The sequence below is a fragment of the Dermacentor albipictus genome, unplaced genomic scaffold (genome assembly GCF_038994185.2).
Source record: "Dermacentor albipictus isolate Rhodes 1998 colony unplaced genomic scaffold, USDA_Dalb.pri_finalv2 scaffold_18, whole genome shotgun sequence".
In the NCBI taxonomy this organism is placed as follows: domain Eukaryota; kingdom Metazoa; phylum Arthropoda; class Arachnida; order Ixodida; family Ixodidae; genus Dermacentor; species Dermacentor albipictus.
In genome coordinates, this window is record NW_027225572.1 from 219,948 (window position 1) to 247,290 (window position 27,343).

The following is a 27,343-nucleotide window of genomic DNA, read 5'->3' on the forward strand; positions in this document are numbered from 1 at the left end:
ACCGCCACTTGCTTAGACGAAAAGGGAATGCCCCTCCTTTATTGGGCCCAAGCATATATAGACACACGCACACGTCACAGAGGGTGCCACCCTCTGGTGGTAGCCTATCAAACAGGGCTGAACTGTGGCGACCTCTGCAAGAGGCATGAACCATTTTTCACACCACGAAATTATAGTGTCTGTCTTTTTGTATGTCAATGGAATCACCAGGGTTATGGATGACATTGTAGATGACACAGTCATCAGCAAAAAGTCGAAGTCTGGTTTTTGTATTACGTGGCAGGTCATTGATATAGATTAAAAATTACAGGGGGGATAAGCCTGCTCCCTGGGTGACACAGGATGTAACATCAGAAATGTGTGATTCATGAGAGTTAGCGGATGTGTATTGTATGTGTCCTTTTAAGAAATGTTTGATCCAAGTAATCAAAGATGGGGGGATTCCAAGAGCACATAATTTGGCAAGTAGGTGATCGTGGGAGACGCGGTCAAAGGACTTCGAAAAGTCTAAGAAGATGGTGTCAATTTGTAGGTGATCATCCATGTGTTGCAAGATTTCATCGGGTGAATTCAGAGAGCTGAGTTTCGCAGGATAATAGGTTTCTAAAACCATGCTGGTATGAGTAGAAGTTAATTCATTCAAGGTAATTCATTATATTGGTTGCTATGATATGTTCCAGCAGTTTAGATGGGATACTGGTTATAGAAGTTGGATGATAGTTGCATGCTTTTGTTCGATCACCAGATTTATGGACGGGAGCACAATATTGTGCAACATTTTAATCAATACCTCCACAGTGTTTTTTGTAACTCTGATATTACTACACTTCATAACTCTACACCATGCAACTCTGCACCTGATATTGACACGTGTACTTATCGTTATCGGGCAACCACGTTTTGCCGCCTAACAAATGTAATTGCACAGCGTGGGACGCGCCTGCATGTATCCGAAGTTCCTGGAAAGTTATCGATGCTTCTATCCGCTGTCCGTTGTCGCCGAACCTTATGTTATCTGATTTCGTACACCTGATGAGAATGGTGTAGAACTTTGTGGAAGACATGTGGGTCCGAACGATTAGTCTGGAACATTCGACGACTGTTCTTTAAAAGCCGGCGCACTTGACCTGCTGATCAGATTTTTCGACGATCGCCGACTGTGTTCGCCGCTCTCGTTGTGCTATAAGTGTAGCCTGTTTTGTGGGCACAGGTTCGCCCAATAAAATCTAGTTTTGCCTTTTGCAGTATTGCTATTGTGTTCTTAACGTTGCCACCACGTGACATCTGGAGGAGGTGCTTTACGTTCATGTACTGGACGCCCCCGACAAGCCGTAATCCAAGCCCAGAACGCGAAGACAACACCAGCGCCGTCCCGGAACACCGAGCAAGCTGCCGGCTACAACAGCTGCCCCTGGAACACGGAATTCTACCAGAGACGACTAAGAAGATCGTCAGAGTGGTTCGTCCAGAGACGACCAAGAAGACAGCCCCAATGGCAGCCGGAGCAGCCCCAATAGTTCTGCAGCAGCCCAGGGAGCCACCGATGTTCCGCGGTTCCACATTTGAGGACCCGGAAAGCTGGCTGGAGACGTATGAGAGGGTCGCTACGTTTAACAGTTGGGACAACGACGACAAGCTGCAGCATGTCTACTTCGCCTTAGAAGATGCCGCCAGAACGTGGTTTGAGAACAGGGAGTCGACCTTGACAACGTGGGACCTGTTCCGTCGCGGCTTCCTGCGCACCTTTACAAGCGTCGTGCGCAAGGAAAGGGCCGAAGCTATGCTGGACGCCCGAGTGCAGCTACCAAATGAGAACGTTGCCATCTTTACGGAAGAAATGAGCCGTTTGTTCCGCCACACCCACCCGGATATGGCCGAGAAGAAAGAAAGTCCGCCTACTGATGCGTGGTGTAAAGGAGGAACTTTTCGCCGGAATGGTAACGAGCCCACCGAAGACCGTCGAAGAGTTTCTTCGTGAGGCGACGAACATTGAGAAGACACTCGAGATCCGAAACTGGCAGTTCGATCGCCGCACGAACTCTACAAAGTACGCCGAGGTTCAATCACTGGCTACTGACGATCTATGCGAGACTATCAGAGCGGTCGTACGGGAGGAGCTGCAGAAGTGTTACCCAAGGACGCAGTCCCAAGTGGATCCAATCGCTGAAATCGTCACGAAAGAGGTTCAGCGATCGCTTGTAGTCGCTGAGGTGCAACCACGATCACCACAACCTCAGCCGAAAGCGATGACCTACGCTGCCGTCGCCCGCCGTCAAGGTCCCCCTCCGCGACAACGCCAGGGCCCTGTAACGCCGCAATTCCGTCGTCCACCGCCACCGCCGCCAGCACGCCCACCCGTCGCCCAGCGCAGCTACGCGAGGAAGATGGACATTTGGCGAGCCCCTGACCAGCGCCCGCTCTGCTACCACTGCGGCGAAACCGGCCATGTGTACTGCCGATGCCCATACGGCGACCTGGGATTGCGAGGGTTCGCCGTCGATGCACCGCGCCGTCGGGAAGGTGAACGCCCTCGTGACATCGCCGACTACCTCGCCGCTACTCAATGGAGCCCTCGACGACCGTCCCGTTCGCCGTCACCAGGCTACCTTCGCTACCGTTCGCTACCTGTCGCCGCAGCGCCGACCATACACTGGCCCAGCCAGGGGCCGGTCAGCGAGCCCATATCCGGAAAACTAAAAGCAGCAACCGATGAAGGTGCGGCTGCTGTCCGTCGAACTGGCGAAGATCCTCCGCCGCCGACGAAGACGACGAAGATGCCATCTACACAACATAATAACGACACGCCACCGTCCCGACGAAATCAGGAAGCCAAGACTGCACCGACGATAGACGACTTGACGATGCGACGTTCCAGCTTCAGTCCGACGCCAAGACCTAATTGCAATGCCAGACAAAGAACCACCGACCTCGACGTGCTTCTCGACGGCCACACAGTCACCGCTTTAGCGGACACAGGAGCCGATTACTCTGTCATGAGTGGACACATCGCCACGCAGTTAAAGTTAAAACTGCATGGGAAGGCCCTCAAATTCGGACCACTGGAGGCCACCTCATCACGCCGACTGGAATCTGCACGGCAAGAATAACCATTCATGACCGGACTTACCCTGCCGCCTTCGTTATCCTCCAACAGTGTTCACGAGACGTCATTCTCGGTATGGACTTCCTGGACCAACACGGCGCAATCATCGACCTGAAGTCGAAGTCAATAACGCTGTCGGAAGATAAAGCGATGCTGCCAGAGAGCCCTTGTAGTCACCACGCCTTGAGTGTGCTCGAACATCAAGTGAGCATCCCGCCTCGCTCCAGCATTGTTATTTTGGTTGGCACCAAAACACCCGCTGACGTAGAAGGCGTCATCGAAGGCGACCAACGTCTACTGCTAGACCGTGAAATTTGCGTCGCAAGAGGGATCGCTCGACTGCATGGAGGGAAAACCGAAGTGTTGCTGACAAACTTCAGCCGGGAGTTCAAGCACATCAACAAGGGCACGACGATCGCGTACATCGAGGAAATTCTGGAAAGCACTAACGCGTTTGTCCTCTCGGTTTCCGCCACATCTACCCCGACGACCATGGTTCCCGAACCAGACTACGACATTAATCCAAGTCTCCCCGTGACTAAGCAACAGCAGCTGAGTCTGCTCCGACGATACAAAGACTGCTTTTCGACGTCATCGAGGATTCGACAAACACCAGTCGCCAAGCATTGCATAATCACCGAGGAGTGCGCTCGACCACTCCGCCAGAGCCCTTACCGAGAACGTAAAGCTATAAGAGAACAAGTCGACGAAATGCTGCGCAGCGGCATCATCCAGCCGTCGAAAAGCCCGTGGGCATCCCCTGTTGTCCTGGTGAAGAAAAAGGACGGAACCCTACGTTTCTGCGTCGATTATCGTCGTCTGAACAAGATCGCGAAGAAGGACGTACACCCCCTCCCACGGATAGGCGACGCAACGGATCGGCTCTGCTACGCTGAATACTTCTCGTCGATGGACCTGAAGTCTGGCTATTGGCAAATAGAAGTAGACGAAAGAGATTGCGAAAAGACCGCCTTCATCACCCCAGACGGCCTGTACGAGTTCAAGGTTATGCAATTTGGACTGTGCTCGGCGCCTGCAACGTTCCAACGCGTGATGGACATGGTTTTAGCAGGATTGAAGTGGCAGACCTGTCTCGTTTACTTGGATGACGTCGTCGTCTTCGCCGGAAATTTCGACGATCACCTGAGGCGGCTTGCGACAGTATTAGAGGCCATCAAGTCATCAGGGCTTACTCTGAAGCCAGAAAAGTGCCGCTTTGCTTACGATGAGCTTCTGTTCCTAGGCCACGTCATCAGCAAGTCTGGAGTGCACCCCTACCCGCAGAAGACAGCTGCCATTGCAAAGTTCCCGCAGCCCATCGACAAGAAGGCAGTGCATAGATTTCTTGGCATGTGTGCCTACTACAGGTGATTTGTCAAAAACTTTTCACGCATCGCTGAGCCGCTGACAAAGCTAACGAAATGTGACGTCGAGTTCAAGTGGGAAATGCCGCAGGCCGACGCATTTCAAGAACTCAAACGATGCATGCAGTTGCTGCCCGTACTTGCGCACTTCGACGAGCACGCTGATACCGAAATACTCACTGACGCCAGTAGCTTAGGCCTCGGTGCCGTCCTAGTTCAGAGAAAAGATGGACATGAGCACGTGATAGCTTACGCTAGCCGGTCGTTGTCAAAAGCAGAAGGCAATTATTCTACAACTGAAAAGGAATGCCTCGCCATCGTTTGGGCTACAACGAAATTTCGCCCTTACCTTTATGGCAGGCCATTCAAAGTGGTCAGCGGACATCACGCGTTGTGTTGGCTAGCTAACTTAAAGGACCCTTCACTACGGCTGGTACGGTGGAGCCTCAAACTACAAGAATACGACATCACTGTAACATACAAGTCCAGACGAAAACACTCAGATGCCGATTGCCTATCACGCGCCCCCATTGACCCGCCGCCGGAAGACGACGAGGATGACGACGCCTTCCTTGGAATAATAAGCGTGGAAGACTTCGCCGAACAATAACGAGGGGAACCAGAGCTAAAAGTCCTAGTCGAGTATTTGGAGGGGCACACCGACGTTGTCCCTAGGGCATTTAAGCGTGGATTATCTTCGTTCATGCTTCAAAACAACCTACTCGTGAAGAAGTTCTCACCAGTCCGCGCCAACTACCTTCTTGTTCTGTCGGCGCTGCGCCCAGAAGTACTGCACGCCCTACATGACGATCCGACCGCTGGGCACCTCGGTTTCTCCTGGACGCTATCGAGGATACAAGAAAGGTATTACTGGCCGCACCTAACTGCCGATGTCGCCCCTTACGTCAAGACATGCCGAGACTGTCAGCGACGCAAGACACCACCGACAAGGCCAGCGGCATTACTACAGCCGATCAAGCCTCCTTACCGACCTTTTCAGCAGATCGGGATGGACTTGTTAGGACCGTTTCTGACATCAACATCCAGAAATAAGTGGATTGTCGTGGTGACGGCCTGTCTCACCCGCTTCGCTGAAACTGAAACTCTACCGAAAGGCAGCGCAGCCGAAGTGGCGAAATTTTTTGTCGAGAACATCCTGCTGCGACCTGGTGCTCCAGAAGTCCTCATCACCGACAGAGGAACGGCTTTTACAGCAGAGCTCATGCAAGCCATTCTGCAATGCAGCCAGACAAGTCACAGGAGGACAACTGCCTACCATCTGCAGACGAATGGTCTCACGGAGCGCCTGAACAAGACCCTCGCCGACATCCTAGCAGTGTACGTCGATGTCGAACACAAGACGTGGGATGTGGTCCTGCCATACGTAACATTCGCTTACAACACGGTGGTGCAAGAAACAACACAGATCACGCCATTCAAGTTAGTTTACGGCAGGAACCCAACGACGACGCTCGACGCCATGCTGCCACACGTCACTGACGAGGAAAATCTTGACGTTGCTACCTATCTCTAGCACGCCGAAGAAGCCTGACAGCTCGCCCGCCTGCGAATCAAGAACCAGCAGATGACCGACAGCCGACACTACAACCTCCGATGACGTTTCATCGAGTACCAGCCCGGTGACCTGTTTGGGTTTGGACCCCTATACGCTGACGAGGACTGAGCGAGAAGCTTTTGCGTCACTATTTCGGACCGTACACAATCATCCGACGTATTGTCGCACTGGACTATGAGGTCGTGCCAGACGGCACTTCGCTATCACAGCGGCACCGCTCACGACCTGAAATAGTCCACGTTGTGCGACTCAAGGCGTACTACCAGCGTTAATGAACTTTGGGGCTTCGTGTAACTGACCTTTGGACTTTGTTTCTTTTCGTTGTTTTGTTACTTATGTTTAATAAGTGTCCTTTTGTGTTTCGCTCTCTTATATTTGTAGCATCGGGACGATGCTTTTTAGAGGGGGGTATTGACACATGTACTCATCTTTATCGGGCAACCACGTTTCGCCGCCTAACAAATGTAATCGCACAGGGTGGGATGCGCCTGCGTGTATCCGAAGTTTCTGGAAAGTTATCGATGCGTCTATCCGCTGTCTATTGTCGCCAAACCTTATGTTATCTGATTTCATCACGTGACGCGAATGGTGTAGAACTTTTTGGAAGGCACGCGGGTCCGAACGATTAGACTGGAACATTCGACGACCGCTGTATAAAAGCCGACGCGCTTGACCCGCTGATCAGATTTTTCGCCGATCGCCGACTGTGTTTGCCGCTCTCGTTGTGCTATAAGTGTAGCCTGTTTTGTGGGCATAGGTCCGCCCAATAAAATCTAGGTTTGCCTTTCACAGTATTGCTACGGTGTTCTTAACGTCACCACCACTTGACAATATCATGTCACTACCAGGTGTTTTCAATGCTACTCAGCCTTAAAGGGACCCTGAAACGATTTTGACGATTTTCTACAAACGTACGGAGTCATTATAGTAGGCCCTTCTGATCATTAATGGACACATCTAAGTGCTCTGCGTAAAGTGTGTAATTTATTAGAAGGTTTTAAAAATGCACATCGCTGCCGATTGCAGCACACTGCACCAGCAGCCGCCCACGACTCTCGCTGTGCTGAAATAGTGCCTTTTCTTCTTCGCAATCACTTTCTCGCTCTCTTCTCGGTGGCGTCGGCTCTCGATGCGTTGGGGAAGCGTTTCTCTCCTTCCCGTTTCCCAGCAGCAGATCTCTGACAAGGTAGCGCGGAGAGGCCTAGGTTCGCACGTGTACTTCGTCATAATCCTAGCGACCAGCGTTCAGCGGAGGTTTTTAGTTGTGTGAAGCAACGCGACGCGGACAGTTCTGTCGCTCGGCGATAAGCTGAATATTATCGAGGAAGCGGAAAAGCGGCATGGAGCTATGAAAGCCAGCATTGCCCGGGACGTTAGTGTACCCGAATCTTCCCTTAAGATGATCCTAGCAAACAAAGCGGTGATATTGCAGAATGCCAACAAGTTTGGGCTCAAGCGGAAAGCGGCAAAAGAAGGACAGCATGAGAAGTTCGAAAAAGTTCTCATCAAGTGGCTGCATCAAGCACAGAGCTCTGCGATCCACGTTGACGGTGCCATTGTAAAAGAAAAGGCGGACCTTGTGGTATTGCATCTGGGCATCAACGACTTTCAGGCATTGAAAAAAATCTATTTAACCCTTTGAGGGTCACTTTTTTTCGCCACATGCGACAACCCAGGGTCGATTTTTTTTATTGCACATTTAAATTCTTCAGAGGTAGCTATTTCGAAAAAAATTACTGCAATTTTTCTAGGGTGACTGTAAAGTGAGAAAAAAATGTTTGGCGTCTGCGTATATGGACTGTTTATTCATGAAAAACAATAAAAAATAGCAAATAAAGTTATAAGAATTAAAAAAAAATTGGCGCATTGTTATACACAATGTCCACATGAGAAGAATACACAAGAAGAATGCGCACGCGAAATTTTTTTGCAAGTCTCAAATGTTCCTCTTGCACTAATACTTCTTAGAGTGTGGTAGTTCTTGAAGCATGGCTCCACGCAGAGCGGTTTCTTGCACTCAGCGCACATGTACCTAGTGTTCTTGCGACGTTTTTGCTGCCGAGTGGTGTTGGCGCAGACGTGGCACCTCCTCTGGGTACTGCTTCCCTGAGCAGCCGTGGGAGGCAACTTCTGAATAAAGCGCCAAAAAAGGAAACGCATGCACGGCGGCATCCTTCGTATGCAGACCCCTGTGAGCAACAAACGAGCGGGTAACAGGTGGTCACCCTTTGAGTGACAAGAACGAGATAGCCATCGGTTTTGCGAGCGAAAGAAGCCGAAACCGCGTGCGGAACAAAACCGAAACTAACCGCCGCGCGCCCGCCAATGTGCGAGCGGTAGCAGACGCGCCGGAGCAAAAAAAAAAAAAACTATACAATGAAAACTGAAAAAGAGAGACGCGAGAAAAAAATTCCATGTATTCCCACATAGTGGCAGCACATGTCAGGCAAGAAAAAGTTAGGAAATTAACGCGCGTTTTAAACGTACAGACGGCGCCGTAAATATACGGCTTCGACCATTTTCGGACCTGTTCGCAGCGCCGTACATTTACGGCGTCGACCCTCAATGGGTTAAAAAACGAAACAGGATTGTGTACAGCCGCTCCTGCGGAGAAAGCACCTCTGGGGACGTTTTGATGGTGAACGAGTGTATGGAGTCGCTGCCAGAGATGATTGCTGCATACAAGCCTTGTGACATTTTCAACGCCGATGAAAGTGGTATTTTTTACCGTATGCAACCCGAGCAAACCCTTCTGTTTAAGGGTGACAGCCGTCATGGTGACAAGGGTAGTAAAGAGCGTGTGACAGCACTATTCTGTGCTAACGAGGACGGTTCCGAGAGGCTGCCCAAGCTCGTTGTTGGAAAGTTTGCAAAGCTATGGTGCTTTAAGAATTTGAAGACGCTGACGTGCAGCTACAACTTTAACAAAAAGGTGTGGATGACGTCTCCGGTCTTCAGCAATTTTTTGCAGCAGCTGGATAACAAAATGGGTGTTAAGGCGAGGAAAATATTGCTTCTCGTGGACAACGCACCGTGCCACCCACCCGATACATCCAGCCTGAAGAACATAAAGGTTGTTTTTTTTTTTCGGCCAACTGCACAAGCCGGCTGCAGCCACTGGATGCCGGCATCATTAACTGCGTCAAGCAAGTGTACCGGAAGCGGTTAGTGCAGCATCGGCTGGCGGCTATGGAGCGCAGCGAGTTGGAAAAAAGATATCACTATGCTCGACGCCATGCGTTTAATTGCCAGTTCATGGAACGCAGTGTTGCAAAGGACAATCGCTAACTTGTTCAAGCACTGTGGCTTTAAGGGGGGACGCGGCCCTTGAAAACCGAAAAATCGCGAAAAGGCGATTTTTGAAAAACCATATTTTTGGTTTGTATGTCTCATAAACTACCTGTTCTGTAATTATCAGCACCTAATTCAACCGTAAAGTACCAAAAAAGACGCTACTTTAGAGGCCACCGCGGCCCACAAAACGCGCAAATGCCGAAATAAAGTCAAACTTCGCGCGCGCGCCATTCCCAGCCCATGCTGCCTGCCTGCGCCATCTTGGTGTCGTTTTGACCGTGCATTCTTTGTCTCTACTTTGCCGCCCTGCAAAATGGCATCGTCGGCGCGGTTGAGGCGCTATTGGCGTTTTCCCGCGATGTGATGCTGAGCGCTGATTGGCCGGAGCAGCGCGTTCAAATCCCGCGGGCTAACGCGCGCCAGCCATTGGCTGCTGCGCGGGCGGCGGCGGCTGCTCAAATCCCGCGGGCTGAAGCGCGCCTGCCATTGGCTGCTGCGCGAGCGGCGGCGGCTGCTCCCTTTGATGCCGCGCCCGCCGCGTTCGCGTCGCCGTTGCGCCTTGCTCCGTCCGCCTCAACATGAGCTTGCGAGCTGCTCATCGCCTTGCGCTATCTTTTAGATTATTTGCTCAGCTTTCCTTTTTCTTTTTCGCTAGTTCGCTGCACGCGATGTCGGCAAAGCACAAGACAGCGCAGATGTTCGGTGCACGGGAGCGTGATATGCGTCTTGTACGTGCATCGAACTTAGATCTTCCGCAGCGAGTGCCGACTGCGTAGACGCTTTTCAGCGGCGAAACTGTGCTTTCGGCTGTCGCCAGTCGAAAATCTGACACACTGAGTGTGCCTGGAGCCGCAAGCGCTAATTAGAAGCTCCGCAAGTGCTTTCTAATAAAAAAAAAAAAACACGTGTTCAACTTTAAGGCCCGTTTTCTCGGAATGGATTTTTTCGCTAGTAGTGGTGCTGGGGAAGGCGATATCTCAAGAACCGCTCTTCAGATTTGTATGCAGTTTTTTTTATTCTGTTCCTGGATGACTTTGCCAGGGGGTAACAGGCTTCTTTTTTTGAAAGCTGGTGCAGTTAATTGATAATAAGCAATTAATTATTGATGAATGTGGTCATTAATGGCTACATCAAATTCATAGTTGTCTTAAAATTTTTTGGAGGGGAAATTAAAGAAAAGGGCTCTTTAGCCCCCTGGGATAACTATCAAGGGATCATCACAGTGAATTTCAGCTTCCTACGATGTCCTGCATTTCTCCAGGCTTTTCCTTAGGCATATACATGAATCATCTAGTTAGACCTCAATAACTCTGGAACTAATAAACATATATTCATGAAACTTTGCAGTTCCTCATAGTTCGGTGGTGTGAACCTACCCTGAAAGTTCATCTGAATATCTTAGAAAATAAGAAAGTTCGGTCTCCAGGGTAGCCTCCCCCCTTAAGCGAGAGTCTGCCTCCTTTGCTGTTGACGCAACAGCCTCGATGCCACTTGAGGCCGATGCAGGCTTCGCCGACGACAATTTCGAGAGTTTAAACCTCACCATGACCTTCGCCGAGCACGTGGAGACCGACGACAATGTTGCGATTTGCGGCGAGGTGTCGCTGGATGACGCCATCGAGGACGCTTTGCCTAGTGCCGACACCGCTGCGACATTGGACGAGGACAACGGCGACGCCACAGATGCCGTGCCTGTGCCTACCATGTTCGCCGAGGTGCTACGGCACATATATGGCATCCAGAACTTTATCTGTTCACGCGACGCCGCAGAGGACCTCCTTTTGGACGTTGCCTAACTCGAGCGAAAGCTTTTGGTTCACGGATCAAACAAGGTCCAAAAAAAACTTACTGACTCTTCTTAAAGTTCGCGCCGGCTGGCGGGAATCGCGTCAGTGGGCAGTGGAGTGCCGTAAAGGTTTGTTTGAATAAAGCATGATTGGTACCTGTACTGCGTGCAGCATTAACGCTTATCGCATTTACTTTTTTGGTAATTTGTATTTTCAAGCCCTGTATGTTAGTAGTTTACATTGAAGTTTCTCGTAAATGTGTCGCGCGATATAAGTAGTATTCTTATAGGCATAATTTATGTTCTGATTTTACGACACCCGCATTTTACAACGCCTTGTCGCGGTCCCAAGAAAAACGTATAATAGGGGTTCCACTGTACTTGGGAATCGCAATAACCAGCAACCTCAGCTAGGGTACTCACATCTCTAACATATGTAACTCTTCGTTCAGGAAACATCGCTTTCTTAGACGTAAGCTAAAACATACTAGGTAAAACAACTAGGTTAATGGCGTATACATATATAATTCCACCTCAACTCGAATACGCCAGCATTGTCTGGGACCCCTATAAAAAAACTAACATCAATGCTCTTGAAATGATACAGTGTAAAGCTATCAGGTTCATTTATTCTAAATATCGTGCACGTGACTCTCCCTCTAGTCTAATGACGCAGCATAACATTGACTCTACAATTACGAAGATAAATACAGGCTAAACTTTCTGTTTTTGCTCAAGAATGATCTGTTGTCTATAAACCCAGATCCTTATTTATAACCACTAACAGCGCCAGTAAGAATTCGATGCCAAACGATCGATTGATTGGTTCGTTGAAATTCACCCCCACCGTCGGCGCCTGAGACGCACCGTCAGAGACGGTCTGCACAGGTGGCTCAATGGGTGACTTAGGTTCGAAGGACAAAGCCGCTGCAGTAACGAACGAACAACTTGTATTTACAGATAAGATTACAAAGGTCGGTTACAAGATTGCATAGTTTCAACAGTACATCGGTTACAAATAGCTACACTGGTTTGGACCACATAGGGCGACCCTATTTCGGCAGAGCCGATGGTGCTTAGCACCGAAGCCAGGTCCAGAACTGCCCTTCGGAGCGCCGCGGCCGCATTTTGTAGATGCAACGCTCCGCCCACAATCTTTGCTGGCGAATTGCCGCCGGGTTGCGTCTAAACTGGACAATCCATTCACCAATCACTGCGTTCAGCAGAACTTGCGTGCGGGATTGGCCAGTCGAACAACCAAAAGTCAAAGAACATCTTTTTTTAGTGCAGTTCACGGTGTAGAATCCTCACCCGAAATACACAATATACAACAACAAAGGGGTGAGGGTCATGCCAGCTGTACACATCGCAAGTTCCGAGCAACGGCTCTCGAGCACAGCCGGCGCAACAAGCACTGACCAACAAAATACATTCACAAAACCCAAAAGCCTGGGAACGTCGGGACCATGTTTTCCAGTGCTCGAACACGTGCGCGACGCGACCGGATTCCAAGAACCCGCAGGCCATGGGGCGCCATAAACAAGCAATTGTTTGCAAGCCAAACTGTCACAGAGGAGCCCGGGATAATTGTCCACCCGCCGAGGTCGGCCTCGTGTCCGGGCTGTAAGCCGAAGAAGACGTTCCCACGGCGCCTCGGAACCGAGACAAAACCGCAGGCTCTATTGCGGCTCAAAGAATCCCTACGCCGGTCAGCGTGCGGTGCAAAGCCATAAAAGGCAATGAGGCTTGCGCGGCTGCTTGAGGCAGCGCCATCTCCGTTGCCCGCAGCCAGACCCGAACCAAGCATACTTCAAGGGCGCCAATGAGAGCACCGCGGAAGTCAGACGCGCCCGCCCGTTACGGCGTTTGACGCCCAGTCGGGGAGACCCCAGCTGGGAAGGAGTTTACCCCCGCCAGCCGGCCGCGCGCAAGGGAAACGCCTGTGGGGATTCCCAGGAAGCACTATGCGACGGGGGTCCGAAGCTCCCTTTTTTACTGTGATGCGCGACCGCTAATGTGGCGCTGATGGTCTTCTCCGCTCCCCGAACTGTGCGGCCGCCCTGGGTGCCGACAGCGTGGTTACTCTGCTTGCTTGCAAGGCCCCGCTCTGGGTCAACCGTTGACAGCCATTACTCAAGTGTGCAAACGATCTCGTCGAGACGCATGCCCCCTGCCCAGATGGCCCGCGCTGTCCGTTTGGGTTTGTTTTGCAGCCGCCCGTAGCGGGGCTTACAAGCATGTCGAACACGGCATCGTCATGCTGACTCTTTAACACCTTATAACACCCGAACTAACCTTCTCAAATATTCTTTCTTTCCGCGCACCATAACAGATTGGAACAACCTACCTTTTTCACAGTTATCTAATGCTGATTTTTTAGAACAATAAGTCTTTAACAACACTGACATTAATGTACTGTGAATTATACCTCTTTCCTTGTGTTCGGTTATCCCGTGTCTCGTTCGCTGCAGTTACGCCCTCATAAAATGTTTTTTTTTTGTTTTTGGTGTGTGTATCTGCGTGTCTGACATGCTTTTGACAATTTGGCTGTGTTTCAAGTGCGTAAACAACTTTATATATCATTGTGTTGCTACACTTCATTGCCCTGCAGCTGATGTTGCTATTTGCTAATATTTGTACGGTTCGTGCCTTTCTCGTTTTTCTGCGTTTACATTTATTACTTCTCTTTGTTGGTAGGTGTATGATCTTGTTATATGCTAATATTTGTACGCGTTGCTTGGATGTATATTTATGTACTTTTGCCCCTCCTGACTGGGCCCTTTTTCGGGCCTGCAGTATTCTGTAAATAAAAATAAAGACAAATAAATAATTGTCAGGTTTTCGATCGTAACTAGTACAGTGAAATGACAAATGAAGATAAGGTTAGTAAGAATGCATGTTGGGGCCAACTGCAACAAAATGTCTGAGCCTACTTAGAGATAGCACAGCATTTGGTACAAATTAACCATTTTTGATACAGAAACTGAAAAAAATAAGAAACCACTATTAGCGCTTGCTAGAAATTACTCATAACCTAGAGTGTGCGGCCACCTGGTGTGACCTCCGAGATAGGCGGTGCCCGCGACGCATTGAAAAATCCTGACGGTACCGTGCTGGGACTTGCATTGTAGCTCCTAACCACCAGGTACATGCATTGTCTGCTTAAGTGCTGATTAAAGGCTGCTAACAAGAAAACTATGCAATCACTAGCCCTGTAGCTTGCCACGATTGCTTCAATGGTAGGTACTACTGATTTGTAACAAATTTTAAAGTGAAATTTCGATGCACTTTGCCTTCAAAGGGCCCCTCACCAGGTCCGGCCATATTGACCTGACTGGCGCAAAGAATACAATGCGCGATAACGGTCAGGTGTGCAAAGTATTACCTCACTCATCATCATCATCATCAGCCTGGTTACGCCCACTGCAGGGCAAAGGCCTCTCCCATACTTCTCCAACAATCCCGGTCGTGTACTAATTGTGGACATGTCCCTGCAAACTTCTTAATCTCATCCGCCCATCTAACTTTCTGCCGCCCCCTGCTACGCTTCCCTTGAAATCCAGTTCATAACCCTTAACCACCAACGGTTATCTTCCCTCCTCATTACATGTCCCGCCCATGCCCATTTCTTTTTCTTGATTTCAACGAAGATGTCATTAACTCGCGTTTGTTCCCTCACCCAATCTGCTCTTTTCTTATCCCTTAACGTTACACCTATCGTTCTTCTTTCCATAGCTCGTTGCGTCGTCCTCAATTTGAGTAGAACCCTTTTCGTAAGCCTCCAGGTTTCTGCCCCGTAGGTGAGTACTGGTAAGACACAGCTATTATACTTTTCTCTTGAGGGATAATGGCAACCTGCTGTTCATGATCTGAGAATGCCTGCCAAACGCACCCCAGCCCATTCTTATACTTCTGATTATTTCCGTCTCATGATTCGGATCCGCCGCCACTACCTGCCCTAGGTAGATGTAATGACTTCCAGTGCCTCGCTACCTATTGTAAATTGCTGTTCTCTTCCGAGACTGTTAAACATTACTTTAGTTTTCTGCAGATTAATTTTTAGACCCACTCTTCTGCTTTGCCTCTCCAGGTCATTCAGCATGCATTGCAATTGGTCCCCTGAGTTTACTAAGCAAGGCAATATCATCAGCGAATCGCAAGTTACTAAGGTATTCTCCATTAACTTTTATCCCCAATTCTTCCCTATCCAGCTCTCTGAATACCTCTTGTAAACATGCTGTGAATAGCATTGGAGAGATCGTATCTCCCTGTCTGACGCCTTTCTTTATTGGGATTTTGTTGCTTTCTTTGTGGAGGACTACGGTGGCTGTGGAGCCGCTATAGATATCTTCCAGTATTTTTACATACGGCTCATCTACACCCTGGTTCCGTAATGCCTCCATGACTGCTGAGGTTTCGACAGAATCAAACGCTTTCTCGTAATCAATGAAAGCTATATATAAGGGTTGGTTATATTCCGCACATTTCTCTATCACCTGATTGATAGTGTGGATATGATCTATTGTTGAGTAGCCTTTACGGAATCCTGCCTGGTCCTTTGCTTGACAGAAGTCTAAGGTGTTCCTTATTCTATTTGCGATTACCTTAGTAAATAGTTTGTAGGCAACGGACAGTAAGCTGATTGGTCTATAATTTTTCAAGTCTTTGGCGTCCCCTTTCTTATGGATTGAGATTATGTTAGCATTTTTCCAAGATTCCGGTACGCTCGAGGTCATGAGGCATTGCGTATACAGGGTGGCCAGTTTCTCTAGAACAATCTGCCCACCATCCTTCAACAAATCTGCAGTTACCTGATCCTCCCCAGCTGCCTTCCCCTTTGCATATCTCCCAAGGCTTTCTTTACTTCTTCCGGCATTACCTGTGGGACCACTATAACCAAATATAACCACTATAACCAAATATGAAATAACCTAGGTTGGTTATTCACACAAGGTTAACCCTAGTTTCTCGGCGGCAAGAATTAACCTTGTGTAGCTAGCCAGCCTTGGTTATGCTGTATTTGGTTATAGCAGCAATGTACGGCTGACGTTGGCAGGGTTTCTATAGCAGGAGCTCCTGTCACGTCCCCCTGTTCGGCTCCATGGTGGGTGGTCGGCATCGCGGCCGAAAACCCAACTGTACTTATGGAAAACGCTTTTCCTAAACTCCCTGATCGCCCTCAGAAACGAGGGCGCACCGAAGAGGTCTTTCAGTTTTTCGGATGCCAAGTCCACAATTTTCCTCGTTTTCATGTAATCCACGAAGAAAAACCAGCTAAACAAGTACGAACAATCTCCCCATTCCTAGTATCTAAGTCCCTTACCGAAGTTTTTGGCCCAGGATATAAGGTGTCGAGGATGGCTAGCGGTGACCTCCTTTTGGAGCTCCGCGACCAGAAGCAATTTGAGAAGCTGCCACAGCTAGTATCATTTGGGGAGACCCAAGTAGTAGTAACCCCGCACCACACGATGAATACCTCCCGCGGCGTTGTCTCGGATGATGATTTGCTGGAGCTCACTGAGGCTGAGCTCTTGGAGGGCTTCAGCGAAGAGAATGTTATAAATGTCAAAAGAATTAAGATGAGGCGAGATGGAAAAGAAATCCAAACAAAACACCTGATACTCACTTTCGGCTCAAGTGTCCTCCCCGAGTCCATCGAGGCCGGTTATATCAAACTTCGTGTTAGGCCATACGTGCCCAATCCTCTCAGATGCTTTAAGTGCCAAAGGCTCGGCCACAGTTCACAGAACTGCCGAGGCCGGCTGACATGTGCCAAGTGTAGTGACACTGAACATTCCTCCGAAACATGCCAGAACACTCCACATTGTGTCAACTGTGATGGCGAGCATGCCGCATACTCGCGGTCCTGCCTGTCATGGAAAAAAGAAAAGGAGATTGTGACAATCAAAGTCAAAGAAAACATATCTTTCAAAGAGGCACGTAGGCGGGTGTCATACCTGTCTAAGAGCACCTTTGCCGATGTGGCGCGTAAGGGGGCAGCGTCAGAACGGCCTCCGACGGCTGTCCAATCCACAGGCAGTGAGTCGGCAGTGACGCCATCCGCCCCCCCCCGGCGGCTGCAGCTGATGCTGCTCCGTCAACACAGCAAGGGGGACCATCGACCCCGAAGGTGGGCGCAGCCGAGGCTGCCCCAACCACTCCGGCCCTTTCCAGCGCTGGCAACAGCCGGCGCAGCCAAATCCCGCAGGGTGCCTCTTCGACTTCCGGGCTGGTGGGCGCAGGGGTCTTGCCCTCCAAGGCAGGACTCTCCCTTGTAACTTCTCGCTCGCAAGAGCACGTGTCCGGCACCTCACAAGAGGCAATGGACACTACACCTATCCTCAAGGCGCACCAAACGCCTAAGGAGCGGCGAGGCTCCCTCGAACGCTCCAGAAAGGGCAGAACCCCCGTTACAGGGCCTCGAAAGAGCTCTGTAACCTAAGGCATCGCCTCCGTTTCCATACACACAGCACTTTTTTACTTCCAATATGGCTACACAAATCATACAATGGAACGTCAGAGGTCTTCTTAGGAACCTTGATGATGTACAAGAACTTATCCAAAAACACAATCCAAAAGTGCTGTGTTTACAGGAAACACACTTAAAATCAAAACACACAAACTTTCTTCGACAGTATGATACTTTTCGCAAAGATCGCGATGGTGCTGTCGCATCTTCGGGCGGTGTTGCAATTGTAATTCAAAAAAGCATAGCCTGTCAACGTTTACAACTACGAACAGCTCTTGAGGCAGTGGCGGTTTTCATCAGCCTTGCATATTTCCTGAAAATACATTCCAATCATCAACATCCATGTTTTAACACTGTTAACGATATGACATGTACTACACTTTTCCATAACCATCCCTCTGTAAGACAGCCTTTCTCGCTTCGTGTGAGTGAGCTTAGTGATCAAATCCGTGTCCCACTTCTCGAGCTTCGCCTAATGCATCCAACCAAGGTGTTACCACCTTGGGAGTGGCAGCTGATTGAATGTGACATATCCTTTTTATAAGTAACAAAACACGCCCCAGAGATAGAAATCCGAATGCATTTTCTTGAACTCCAGCACAAGCATTCCTGCGCAGAGTTCTACACAGACGCTTCGAAGTCAAATGCCGGGTGGTCTTATGCTGCCTTCGGCCCATCCTTCTCAGAATCTGGTATACTGCATCCAGAAACAAGTATCTTCACGGCCGAGGCCTACGCAGTACTGTCTTCTGTAAATCACATAAGAAAATCGAAACTTCAAAAATTAGCGATATATACAGACTCCCTAAGCGTTGTGAAGGCCTTGATGTCACCATATAGACACAAAAATCCAGTACTTAATGAACTCTACACCGTCTTGTGTAAAGCGTACGTATCTAACTAGCATATCATTATATGCTGGGTGCCTGGCCATAAGAGCATCGAGGGCAACGTTCTGGCGGACGAGATAGCCACGACTATCGCATTGCAAGCCGTTAACCCTACCGCTGAGGTGCCTGTCACAGATCTCAGGCCTTTCTTGCGAAGGAGGATGCGCGGCCACTGGCAACGCATGTGGGACACGGAAACAGATAATAAGCTCCACCTAATTAAGCCACAGTTAGGACTCTGGCCCTCTACTACAAAATCCCGCCGAACAGATGTCCTATTCTGTCGTCTAAGAATAGGACACACATTTGGCACCCTCAATTTTTTACTCACTGGAAATGAGCCCCCAACCTGTGGGAGATGCGGAGATAGGCTGACCGTCCTCCATGTCCTCCTGGAGTGTTGGAAAGCCGAATATGACAGAAAGAAACATTTTCCGTTAGCATACCGGCAGCATATCCCCCTTCATCCTGTAATGTTACTCGGCCCAGAACCGCTCTTCGACACTTACGCAGTCCTAAGTTATCTGAAAGATGTTGTGTTGCATGTTGTTAGCCCCCACATGTTCGTAGCATCTCCTCTCTTCAGAGGATGGCGCTGTGATAGTTCTTTCGTATAGCACGTGCCTCTAGGCCCTTGTGTTTCAAGGGCTCTGGCGAGGCAACAGTGCTCCAGGCATTTTTACTATCTCATACATTTTCTATTCTGCATCATTCTTTTACGATGGATTTTAATGTTCATAGTATTCGTCATATGTCATCGCCATAATTTTATAGCAACTAGATTTTACGCACTCTACAGCGACTATTTTTAGGCCACTTTACAGCCAAGTCACATCTTCCACAACACGTCGTCAACATCACCACTTGTCATGGCGCTCTTTGGCCAAGCCTGGCCCTTGCGCCACAAAACACCACACATCATCATCATGTTCCCACGTCGTGCAGTCACGCTCGCAGATACCGAAACTATGTCATTTTCTACCGTATCCCAGTGCACAATCATGCTCTGTGATCCGCTTGTGTATGCCTCAGTATTCGTGCAGCACAGACTTATACTGCTAGTCAGGTGTCCTCATGCACAGTGCGCAAAATTGTGTGCTGTGCGAAACAAGGCAATCGTAACAGCTCGCACTTGACCCCATCGGGGGAAGTGCACTGCACCTCAAAAAAAGTGAGAAGAAAAGAAAGATGAAGGCGGGGCCCGTGTCGTATGCATCATGTGATCCTCGAGGTATGGTATGGAAGAACCCAGGGAAGGAATTTTGCTTGCGGAGGCTAGACGGGGCAAGTGAAGAGAGCGTCTATGTTTGCGGTGAAGCTCACCTCCTGAAATCATGGGTTTGCGACACTGAAATATTTATATCTAGGCTATTAATGAGCCGATTTTAAAAATTTATGCGGCAGAACACGTAAGGAGGACACGTAACTTCCAGCATACAACCGAAGTTTGCTGTATGGCCTGCTGAGGGGCCCTTTAAGGAGTGAATTCTTTGTCCTTTTTGAACAGTTGGAGCAATTATCGTTTTTTTTCAATGGTGCAGGCCGGTCCCAAAATGAGAACCTTGTCCCATGCGACATGCTGCTTCTGCGTGGGCCATGCATTGTGGATGAGTCCATGCTTACTGGAGAGTCAGTGCCACAGATGAAGGTGAGTATGTTGCCCCATATTACAACATGAAATATGATGAAAACTCGCAGTAAAAAAAGTTTATTTTGGTAGATATAACTTCATCATCATCAGCCTGTTTCATGTCCGCTGCAGGACGAAGGCCTCTCCCTGTGATCTCCAATTACTCCTGTTCTGCACCAACCGATTCGAACTAGCACGCACGAATTTCCTAATTTCATTGCTCCACCTAGTCTTCTGCCATCCTCGACTGCGTTTCCCTTCTCTTGGAACCCATTCTGTAACCCTAATGGTCCAATGGTTATCTAACCGGTGCACTACATGACCTGCCCAGTTCCGTATTTTTCACTTCATGTCAATCAGAATATCGTCTATACCAGTTTACTCTCTGATCCAAGCAGCTCTCTGTCTGTATCATAATGTTATGCCTAGCAATCTTCGTTCCATCGCTCCTTGCGCAGTCCTTAACTTGTTCTCAAGCTTATTTATTAGTCTCCAAGTCTCTGCCCCATATGTCAGCACTGGTAAAATGCACTGATTGTACACCTTCCTTTTCAGTGATAATGGTAAGCTTCCAGTGAGGAGCTGACAATGTCTGCCGTATGCGATCCAGCGCATTTTTATTCTTCTATGAATTTCCTTCTCATGATCAGGGTTTCCTGTGATTAGTTGACCAAGGTAAACGTACTCCTTCGCAGACTCTAGAGGCTCACCGACTATCCTGAACTCTTGTTCCCTTGCCCGGCTATTCATCATTATCTTTGTCTTCTGCATATTGTTACGTAGGAAGACGCAGACGAAAAGCTATATACAAGTTTATTTACAAGGAAATACGCCACACTTGGCCAAGAGGTGACAGCCCGGCATTCTTTACCGAAGGAACTTCCTCCCTGGAGGACATATCGGCGAACGGATGCGTCGGTAGGTGTAGAGCACAGGCGCTCGATGAGTGCTCGCAGCAGTAGGTCTCGGCACTGCTCATCGGTGATGTTAGCAAAGGCAGACACAGAGAAAATGCCGTTGGCGTTACTACTGTCGGCGTCGTCAGGCTCGTCTACCGGGTAGCGAGACAGGCAGTCAGTGTCCTTGTGTAGCCTGCCAGATTTGTAGGTGACAGAATACGAATATTCTTGGAGGCGTAAGGCCCAGTGACCAAGTCTTCCTGTAGGATCTTTCAGTGAGCATGACCAGCAAAGCGCGTGATGGCCTGTGATAACGGAAAAGGGTCGGCCATATAAGTATGGGCGGAACTTCACAACTGCCCAAATTAGGGCCAGACACTCACGCTCAGTGATGGAATAGTTGCGCTCCGAGGGTGAGAGGAGCCTGCTGGCGTAAGCGATAACACGGTCGTTGCCGCGCTGGCGTTGTGCCAGTACTGTGCCAATTCCGTGACCGCTGGCATTAATACGGGCTTCAGTAGGCGCAGAAGGATCGAGATGGGCCAGAACGGGAGGCTTTGTGAGAAGGTCGGTTAGATGCGAGAATGCAGAGGCCTCGTTTTCGCCCCACTGGAAAGGGACGTCTTTTTTCAAAAGCTCGGTTAGTGGTCGTGCTATGGCAGCGAAATGTTTCATGAAACGGTGAAAGTACGAACAAAGGCCGATGAAGCTGCGCACATCCTTGACACACTTCGGAACAGGGAAGTGCGCAACAGAATGGATCTTGCCTGGGTCCGGTTGCACTCCGTTCGCGTCAACGAGATGTCCAAGAATGGTAATCTGGCGACGGCTGAATTGGCACTTCGATGCGTTGAGTTGCAGATCGGCTCTACGAAAAACATCCAAGACTGCTGAGAGACGCTCGAGGTGCGTAGCGAACGTTGGGGAGAATACTATAACGTCGTCCAAGTAGCACAGGCACATGGACCATTTAAAACCGGGAAGAAGGAAGTCCATCATGCGTTCAAAAGTTGCAGGGGTGTTACATAGACTGAACGGCATCACTGTGAATTGATAAAGACCATCAGGTGTTACAAAAGCAGTCTTCTCGCGGTCGAGATCGTCCACGGCAATCTGCCAGTAGCCGGAGCGGAGGTCAATAGAGGAGAAATAGCGAGCACCGTGGAGGCAGTCAAGGGCGTCATCAATCCGAGGCAGGGGATACACGTCCTTTTTGGTCACCTTGTTAAGGTGCTGATAATCCACGCAAAAGCGCCATGAGCCATCCTCCTTTTTTACCAGTACAACAGGTGACGCCCATAGACTACCTGACGGTTCAGTAATGTTCTTGGGAAGCATTTTGCGAACTTCGGCGTGAATAAGTTGACGCTCAGCTGGTGACACTCGATACGGGCGGCAATGAATAGGAGGGGCATCGCCGGTATCAATGCGATGTTTAACAGCTGTAGCTTGGGCTAAAGGTTGATCGTTAAAGTAAAAAATATCGTGGTAGGAAAACAGAACGCGGTAGAACTCGCGAGCGTGCTCGGATGGCATGTTGGGCTCAATCATTTTCTGTAAGTCGGCGATGGTACAAGTTGCCGACTGTGATGGTAGAGAAGGATCGGCTGAATTGTCGTCTACTGCAATAGATGCTACTGAGAGATCTTCGAATGAGCAAAGCTGGGCCAGAGACATCCCGCGTGGCAGCGCTTGTATCGTCAAGGCAAAATTGGCCACTGGCAGGCAGACGCAATTTGCCGTAATAGATAAAACTGTATGAGGTACTGTGATCCCGTGTGTAAGGAGGACGTCTTGCATAGGAGCCGCGATGTAGTGACCGTGGGGCACTGGTGGGATGACACTAAGTCAACGTAAGTCAGTGCCGAAGGTGGCAAGCGAACGAAGTCGATGGAACTGACGTGACTGGGGTGTGGTTCAGCGGGATCCAGAACAGGCGGGTCAAAGCGGAGAGTACTGGCGGAACAATTGATGAGAGCAAAATGTGCAGAGAGGAAGTCTAAGCCGAGGATGATGTCCTGGGGACAGTGGGCGATGACTGTGAATAGCACAATAGTGGAGCGATCGGCGAAGGAGACGCAGGCGGCACGCATACCAATTACAGGGGCTGTTCCGCCATCGGCGACACGGACAACAGGCGTTGTGGCGGGCGTGATTATTTCCTTCAGCCGGTTACGAAAGCCAGCGCTCATTACCGACAAATGCGCCCCAGTGTCTATAAGAGGAGACACAGAAACACCGTCGACTTGCACGTCAAGAAGGTTCAGATGAGTGGGCAACGTCAGTAGAGGATTTGGTGGCGTAGGGAGCAATGCAGCCTCACCTCAAGGCGCTGCATCGTCTAGTTTTCCGGCTCGGAGCGGCGTCTGAAAGGACAAATAGGCGAATAGGAGTGGTGGGGCTCGGGAGAGCAAGACTGTCGTCCTTGGGGCGAAGGCGAACGAGAATAAGGGCGGTTTGGCGCAGGAGAATCAGTGGCAGCATTATTGGAGCGTGCGGCATAGGGACGAGAAGGGCCACCTGGGGCGGCAAGAGTAGGCTGTATAAGTAGACCGGGTCGGGGAACTCCAGCGACTGCGACAGTGCTGAGAAATGTGCCTGATTCGACGGCAGTGAAAACAAATGGGCTTGTCGTCAGCAGTGCGCCATTCAGATGGGTTGCGGAAACGTGGTGGGGAATAAGATGCGGGACGGGGCGGAAGCGAAGAAGCCGAGTAGGTATTAGGGCGGTGGGCCAAGCAGATGGTGGGAAGACCCATGTTTGCGAACTCCTGGCGGACAACTGCCTTGATCAGGAAAACCGTGATTGCAGGTGCGTTGGAGGGGCTGGAGTCAAAGGCGGCGGGATAGGCGGCCTTGATCTCACGCCGGACAATCCTGGTAACATCGCCAGTGTTGTTGGGATGAGGAGCGTAGGCACAGGAAGATGTCGCTGGGGTGTTGGCCAGATGGGCAAACTGCTGGTCGGTACATCGGCTTTTAGCGAGTTCCAGGCGGTGGCACTTTTTTATAACTGCATCCACCGTCGCCATGTTGTTGAAAACGAGCAAGTTGAAGGCGTCATCGGCAATGCCTTTGAGGATGTGGGAGACCTTGTCTGACTCAGTCATGTGTGCGTCAACTCTGCAGCACAGAGCCAAGATGTCCTGAGTGTACGTGATATAGGGCTCTGTTGATGTCTGCACACGGCTGGAAAGTGCCTTCTGCGCGGCAAGTTGGTGACTGTAGGGGTTGCTGAACAAGTCTCTGAGCTTTTGCTTAAGCGAATCCCAACTGGTGAGCTCATCTTTGTGCGTCCGAAACCAAACTCGAGGTGTGCCACCGAGGTAAAAGACTACGTTGGCGAGCATGATAGTAGGGTCCCACCTGTTATTGCAGCTGACGTGTTCTTGCAGGCTGATCCAGTCCTCGACGTCTTTCCCATCTTTGCCCGAGAATACGCCAGGATGACGGGGAGCGGGGAGAGCGATGTAGGTCGTCGAAGTGGCAGCAGGTGTCGGAGCCGGCGGAGTCGAGTTGTCGTCGCCAGGAACCATGAAGGAAGGCTCGACGTACCGTCCACCGCAAAGCTCCGTGATGAGGTACAGGGAACGTCCACCTCCACCAGATATGTTACGTAGGGAGACGCAGACGAAAAGCGATATACAGTGAAAGCTCGTTAATTCGAACTTCAATAATTCGAATTTATGGATAATTCGAACTGTACGATTTGGTCCGGCCAAGCTCCACAGAAGTCTATGTATAAAACAGTCCGTTAATTTGAATGCGAGAAGGTTCCCTCACGGATAATTCGAACTACGCTCACCTGGCACACGGCCAGGGAAAAGCGCCTACTGCCTACACACAAGGCTGTATTGCCTCCGAAACGGAGAGAACGGCGAGAGAAGGCAAAATCGGAAAAAAATCTAACCGACGCGGGGTCAGCCAGAAGGCAGTGGCGGCTGCCGCCTCTCCGTTCTACGTAACCTCCAAGACTTCTTGCCCGTTGTGAATCTCGGAGGCTTTGCAAATCTTGTACAGCTGCTAATGTTGTGCGGAGATGGCACGGCAAGCGCCAAAACACAGCGAATCAAGTAGGTCGCAGCTGCGCTTGCAATCAAGAACCAACGAATCAGGGCCTTTGCCACCTTCACATGTTCAGCGTCTTTGTCTCGGCAGTCTTCATCGGTTGTGAACCTCTGTTTTCAGCTTAGGAGGTATCGGCCGTCGCGAATCATTGTGATAGTGTTAAGCCTCGGCTAACGTTCGTTTCGGTGGACATCGGTGGTGTGGCACAGTCGGACCCAGAGCTTCGACTTGAAAATGGCGTGTGCCCGCGGCACACGCCATCACTTTCTGACACGCCAAATTTCTGACATGCCCTACTGCTTCCAAATCGCAGTGTACTGTTGCTCTCCTTCACTTTCGTTAGTTCGAACTTTCGTTAATTCGAACTGAAGCGGCTTCCCCTTGCGGTTCGAATTAACGAGCTTTTACTGTACAAGTACATTTACAAGGAAATAGGCCGCACTTGGCCAAGAGGCAACAGCCCGCGCTATCCTCTAATCGTCGTTGTCGTCTTCACACTGCTTGCCTCTTCGTCATCGCAAATACTGTTCCGTAGCAATATTAATCTTCAACCCCACCCTTACACTTCTTCTGTTTAGGTCCTCAATCATTTGTTGTAAATTGTCTGCATTGTTGCTGAATAGAACAATGTCATCGGCAAACCGAAGGTTGCCGAGATAGTCGCCATCGATCCTTACTCCTAAGCCTTCCCAGTTTAATAGCTTGAATACTACTTCCAAGCACGCAGTGAATAACATTGGGGAGATTGTGTCTCCCTGTCTGACCCCTTTCTTTGTAGGTATCCTCCTGCTTTTCTTGTGTAGAATTTAGGTAGCCGTGGAACCTCTGTAGATATTTTCCAAGGTATTTACATAAGCGTTCTGTACTCCTTGACTACGTAATGCCTCTATGACTGCTGGTATCCCTACTGAATCAAATGCTTTTTCGTAATCTATGAGCAAGGCAAGGCAATATCATTAGTGAATCGCAAGTTACTAAGGTATTCTCCATTAACTCTTATCCCCAATTCTTCCCAATCCAGGTCTCTGAATACCTCCTGTAAACACTCTGTGAATAGCATTGGAGAGATCGTATCTCACTGCCTGACTCCTTTCTTTATTGGGATTTAGTTGCTTTCTTTATGGAGGACTACGGTGGCTGTAGAGCCGCTGTAGATATCTTTCAGTATTTTTACATACGGCTCGTCTACACCCTGATTCCGTAATGCCTTCATGACTGCTGAGGTTTCGACTGAATCAAACGCTTTCTCGTAATCAATGAAAGCTATATATAAGGGTTGGTTATATTCCGCACATTTCTCTATCACCTGATTGATAGTGTGAATATGGTCTATTGTTGAGTAGCCTTTACAGAAGCCTCTCTGGTCCTTTGGTTGACAGAAGTCAAAGGTGTTCCTGATTCTATTTGCGATTACCTTAGTAAATACTTTGTAGGCAACGGACAGTAAGGGCCCGTACATGGTCGATCCGCCCGTCCGTTCCGCCCTAGCCCGCACGCGTGCGTGCGGATGCCCAAAAGGCGGATGGCGTCGCGAAATTTGATGCACACTCAATCCGCACGAGCGAATCGCACGCACACTCCTATTGGGCGACGCGGCCTGTTGACAGCTGGCAGCCGTTCGGCGGAGCAAAGGTGTTCAAGGTTCACAACGACCTTTGAAAGCAGACGACACTGGCATATTTTTGCAGATGTGATTTCAAGTTTCCGCGTCCCGGTGAAAATGCGACTCTAGGCTGCCACATTCTGTTCTGCAGCCGTATGTGTTGCATTGGCACCGTCATCCTTCTTCGAAATATTGCACAGTCTTATCTGCGCCACCTTTTACAGATGTATTGCAATCGCATCACATCGCAGCAAGCGAAGTATTCTCAGATGATTACTTTAGTGCCTTGGAAGAAAGCCTTAGGAGATATGCAAAGGGGGAAGGCAGCTGGGGAGGATCAGGTAACAGCAGATTTGTTGAAGGATGGTGGACAGATTGTTCTAGAGAAACTGGCCACCCTGTATACGCAATGCCTCATGACCTCGAGCGTACTGGAATCTTGGAAGAACGCTAACATAATCCTAATCCATAAGAAAGGGGATGCCAAGGACTTGAAAATTTATAGACCGATCAGCTTACTGTCAGTTGCCTACAAACTATTTACTAAGGTAATCGCAAATAGAATAAGGAACACCTTAGACTTCTGTCAAGCAAAGGACCAGGCAGGATTCCGTAAAGGCTACTCAACAATAGATCATATCCACACTATCAATCAGGTGAT

General features: G+C 49.6%; 1 protein-coding gene across 3 annotated transcripts in view; it reads left to right on the plus strand.

Moving 5' to 3' along the window:
• LOC135900796 (endoplasmic reticulum transmembrane helix translocase) overlaps positions 1 to 27,343 on the plus strand; it is a 602,974-nt gene that overhangs the window by 73,178 nt on the left and 502,453 nt on the right. For 2 of the 3 annotated variants that reach the window (XM_065430378.1, XM_065430377.1), the window contains exons 6-7: positions 20,024 to 20,130; positions 24,407 to 24,592. In XM_065430378.1, coding sequence (XP_065286450.1) covers positions 20,024 to 20,130; positions 24,407 to 24,592 — 293 coding nt within the window. The remainder of the gene's footprint in view (positions 1 to 20,023; positions 20,131 to 24,406; positions 24,593 to 27,343) is intronic. The other variant, XM_065430379.1, reaches the window with a different exon arrangement.